We start from the raw sequence: 3,738 nt of genomic DNA, 5'->3' as shown, positions 1-3,738 counted from the left end.
AGCAATTCTCCCTCACCCCTCTGCACTCTAGTTCAAAATATTCACTGCTTTGTGCTATCTATCCATGCAAAGGATCACAGCACCAACTCTAGAAGGGTATGTGGGCAGCCTATGCAATTTTGATATTCTTGCTATTTGTGTCATACATGCTTTGAAGGAACTTGCAACTATCAAGCAATTACATTTCTACACAAACTCATATATTTATTTAATGCCAATTCAGTAATTTGCAGCAATGCAGGGAAGGATCTGTCTGTATTAAGCTATTTGTTATGCAGAGCAATGCACTGCTTTTATCTTTTGTTCCTTCTGAAAGGGCAGCCATTACCTGATCTAGAAAGGCTTTTACTAATGTATCTCGATGCAGGACATCTTGAAAGATATTCCTATGAAAAAACAGGCAACAACAAAAAAAAAAAAATTCATGAGGCAACAGTGAATGCATTATATTGGTGCATGGCAAAAAGAGTAAATTCTTCCAGACAAATAACTATGCCTTGTATTCTTAAAAATAATTATAACTCGCTTAAATGCTTTTTATTTCAAATGCTGTTATAGTTAAGTGACAGCCCCGATGCACTAAATGGTTAACCATCCCTTGACTTGTAAATGAACTTTACTGTACAGCATCTTTATTTAAAACCAAAACAACCAAACCCCTATTAAAAGATAAATCAACACAAATCTGAGAACAAGTGCTAATGAAATATCGAGCAATAATTTTGTTAATATTTTAAACTTGCTATACACTGTTTCCCTCCCACGAAGAACACAAATACCAGGCAGTTTCTCCTAAGCAAAGCAGTTCTGAGTAAACATAAATAGATTTTATTAGCAAATACATGCTAATATGTAAAGGCTACACTATTACATTGTTCTGAGCTATAAAATTTTGAGAAAAAGTACAGGATCAGTACATACAAGTCAGGCGTGAAGCTTCCATCAGTATGGATAATGGTATCCTGAGCCATCTCTTCATCTGAATTAGCTCTCCAAAATGCTGTCAGCTCAGACCTCATATATCGCCGTTGGTTATATATATGTTCATGGCAGGGAGGCATCTGCTTCACTGTGTTGACATCCACATCTATATGTGTAGTGGGATATGGAGCATACATTACTTGACGAAAGGGCAACACAAAGCTTCCAGTCGCATCCTGTTACAGTGAAAAGAATTAAAGTCTTCTAGTTACAAGAAAGAACAGGGATCTGAAAGACAGTATTAAGGAAATAGACTTATGTTTTAAAAATATCCACTGCAGGAGCAATTTGAGGTACATTTATATAGCTAATAAAACTGTATTGTTACACTGGATAAATGTCTTAATATAGACAGAAGCATTGTAAGGAATCAAAAAGTAGTTTTACATACATGGCTGTATTGCTGCTAGTGACACCTTTCCAGTGTCAATGCAAATGGTACAACACTAACATGACATATTACATGCACAAAAATCAAAGCAATATACAAGGTTAAAAACAGCAATACTATAACCTAAGTGTGATTTTAAGCAAGCAGTATCTTACGGGCCCCGGAAAGGGAGTGGCATGGAAAGGGAAGTAGCCGGTGCCATACAAAGATGGTTTAAATTACTCGCCTTGTAGAATAGAGGGAGACTAAAATCTAGATTATGGCTTCTGGCCTGCTCCTGTAGTAGCAGAGACTCACTGCCCCTTTCTCAAGGATTACATCTAAAGTGCAATTGGGTCTTGAGCGTTTTCCCTTCTTTACTTTCTATGCTCCACTGTATTGATCTTCTGCTCCCCACTTCCAGTTTGACACACTGTGCTGTTGTTTAATAATATAATTCTTATTTTTCTGTCATTTTACAATTGTGTACATCCCATCTGGCAAATTCAGACTGAAACATCTTTGAGTGATACCAGTCTTATTTTTTTTTTAAACAAGCTCCAAACATTTCTAATAATTATCTGAAAGTACCTTCCCTAGTACTTTAACCTACTGGAAACTAACATTCTTTTCTGCAAGTGAAGACAACTTAATACCTGTTGGGTCAATAAACAGATGTATTCCCAAAGCAAAGGGACAATACAAACAAAAGCATCATCAAAGAAAAGGGACACAGTAGTGGCAAGCTGAAATTTTAGCAGTCTTAAAAACAAAAAGCCATAGAAATAGGGATAAGCCTGGTTATAAACACTGATGGCAGACATCAAATGAAGAGGAAAAACTGTATAAACATTTGAAATACAGAAGGATTTTTCTAGATGGAATAGAATAAAATTTAGCTGTGCAACAGTGAAAGGCAAAATGGACTTACCTTAAGCAATCCTTGTACAAAGAGCCCTGACTCATATTTGAAGGAAGACTCATTTCTACAGAGTCTGGAGCACTTCCGTTCTGATGGAGTAAGGAAGAGACACAGTGTCCTCACTATCTGTAATATTAAAAGTTTTGTTTAAAAAAAAAAAAAATGCAGACACTAGTGAAGACCACACTGATTTTAGAACATAGCTCTGGACAACTTTTGACCAGAATTAACATATAAATTTCAGATGAATAATTAAATCAGAACAACTCACCAGACTAAAATAAAAATGCAAGTTATACAACTCAAAAATGAAGTAAACTAAAATAGGTGTGAACGGATAAGTGCAGGCAGCTTGGGTCCTCTGCAACCCACAGTAGGGGGCTGGATTTCAAGCTCTAGCCCATGGTGGGAAATGGTTGCCAAGCCCTGATCTAGCAGATCTGTCATTAGCAGGACTGGAAAGAAAGCATGGTCTGTGCCCCAAGGCACCTATAACTTGAGATTATGAACTGCTGAATGATCACAGGATGCCAAAAACAGCAGATAATTTACAAGTTCAATAAAATTCTCTCTTAAGAATGAAAAAAAAAAAAAAGAGATGCCCCCATTGCATTTACTTTGCAAACAAATATTTGAGGTAGAAATGCAAAAGTGAGCGTGCCTGCAGAAAGAGAGACAAATAGAACACACTTGTATAGGCCTCCTCATAATACAAGTACCTGTTCTTTTGTTTAATACCAGTCTTCTCTGGATCTTTCCCCTCACACTGCAAACATACTTTCTTCATTCCCAGCCTTCTAAAACTACCACCTTCATCTTCCTTTTATCTTTACAATGATTAAATGTGCTATATATAATTGCTGTTTAGAGATCCTCTCCTCCAATTCCAAAGTAGGCTCTCCTTACTTTGGCTTCCATCCCCAGCACTCAAATGAAACTGCTCTCAGTCTCCAATGACAACTTCAGCCAAATCTTAGAAAGTGTCCAGAATTCTGAGCCTTCTTGACCTACCAGCCACTTCATTAAGTGGCCAAACCCTTCAGAAAATTTCATTTTTTCTTGGCTTTGGTAACCTTCTTTGGTTCAAAGAACACATGCATTTAGAAGCACTGGTGCAACTTTTAAGAGATATGCCCTTGTTCTACACTGTGATATAGGCTTCTCCAGCTTTTTTGTTTGTTTGTTTTAAATATCACGCTTGCTCAATATCATTTTCAAAACACTGTGATACTAATAAGACTCATTACTTCAGCAATGCAAACTTCAGGTGTTGCCCTGCTGCCACCACCCTAAAATAATGCTTAGTAGTCTTGGTCAACAACTTGTCCATCATATTTCATGCATATTTTGTGACAATGAAGCAGATTTTACTTTTTATTGATTACCTGGACAGAGATGCCATCATCACAACATTTTCAGTGTATAGCAAAACATGCGATAACCAAGGCAATCTACCTTTTCCCCC

General features: G+C 36.9%; 1 protein-coding gene across 3 annotated transcripts in view; it reads right to left on the bottom strand.

Moving 5' to 3' along the window:
* Nucleotides 1-3,738, bottom strand: part of CUNH9orf72 (chromosome unknown C9orf72 homolog) — a 34,940-nt gene that overhangs the window by 3,045 nt on the left and 28,157 nt on the right. For 2 of the 3 annotated variants that reach the window (XM_019517030.1, XM_019517029.1), the window contains 3 exons: nucleotides 2,283-2,399; nucleotides 922-1,157; nucleotides 329-386 (listed from right to left, as the gene is read on the bottom strand). In XM_019517030.1, the coding sequence (XP_019372575.1) occupies nucleotides 329-386; nucleotides 922-1,157; nucleotides 2,283-2,399 (411 nt within the window). Of the gene's footprint in view, nucleotides 1-328; nucleotides 387-921; nucleotides 1,158-2,282; nucleotides 2,400-3,738 lie in introns of those variants that run through there. The other variant, XM_019517031.1, reaches the window with a different exon arrangement.

The sequence above is a fragment of the Gavialis gangeticus genome, unplaced genomic scaffold, assembly GCF_001723915.1.
Source record: "Gavialis gangeticus isolate Ggan-Ray unplaced genomic scaffold, GavGan_comp1, whole genome shotgun sequence".
Taxonomy (NCBI): domain Eukaryota; kingdom Metazoa; phylum Chordata; order Crocodylia; family Gavialidae; genus Gavialis; species Gavialis gangeticus.
This window is presented reverse-complemented; position numbering and strand designations above follow the sequence as displayed.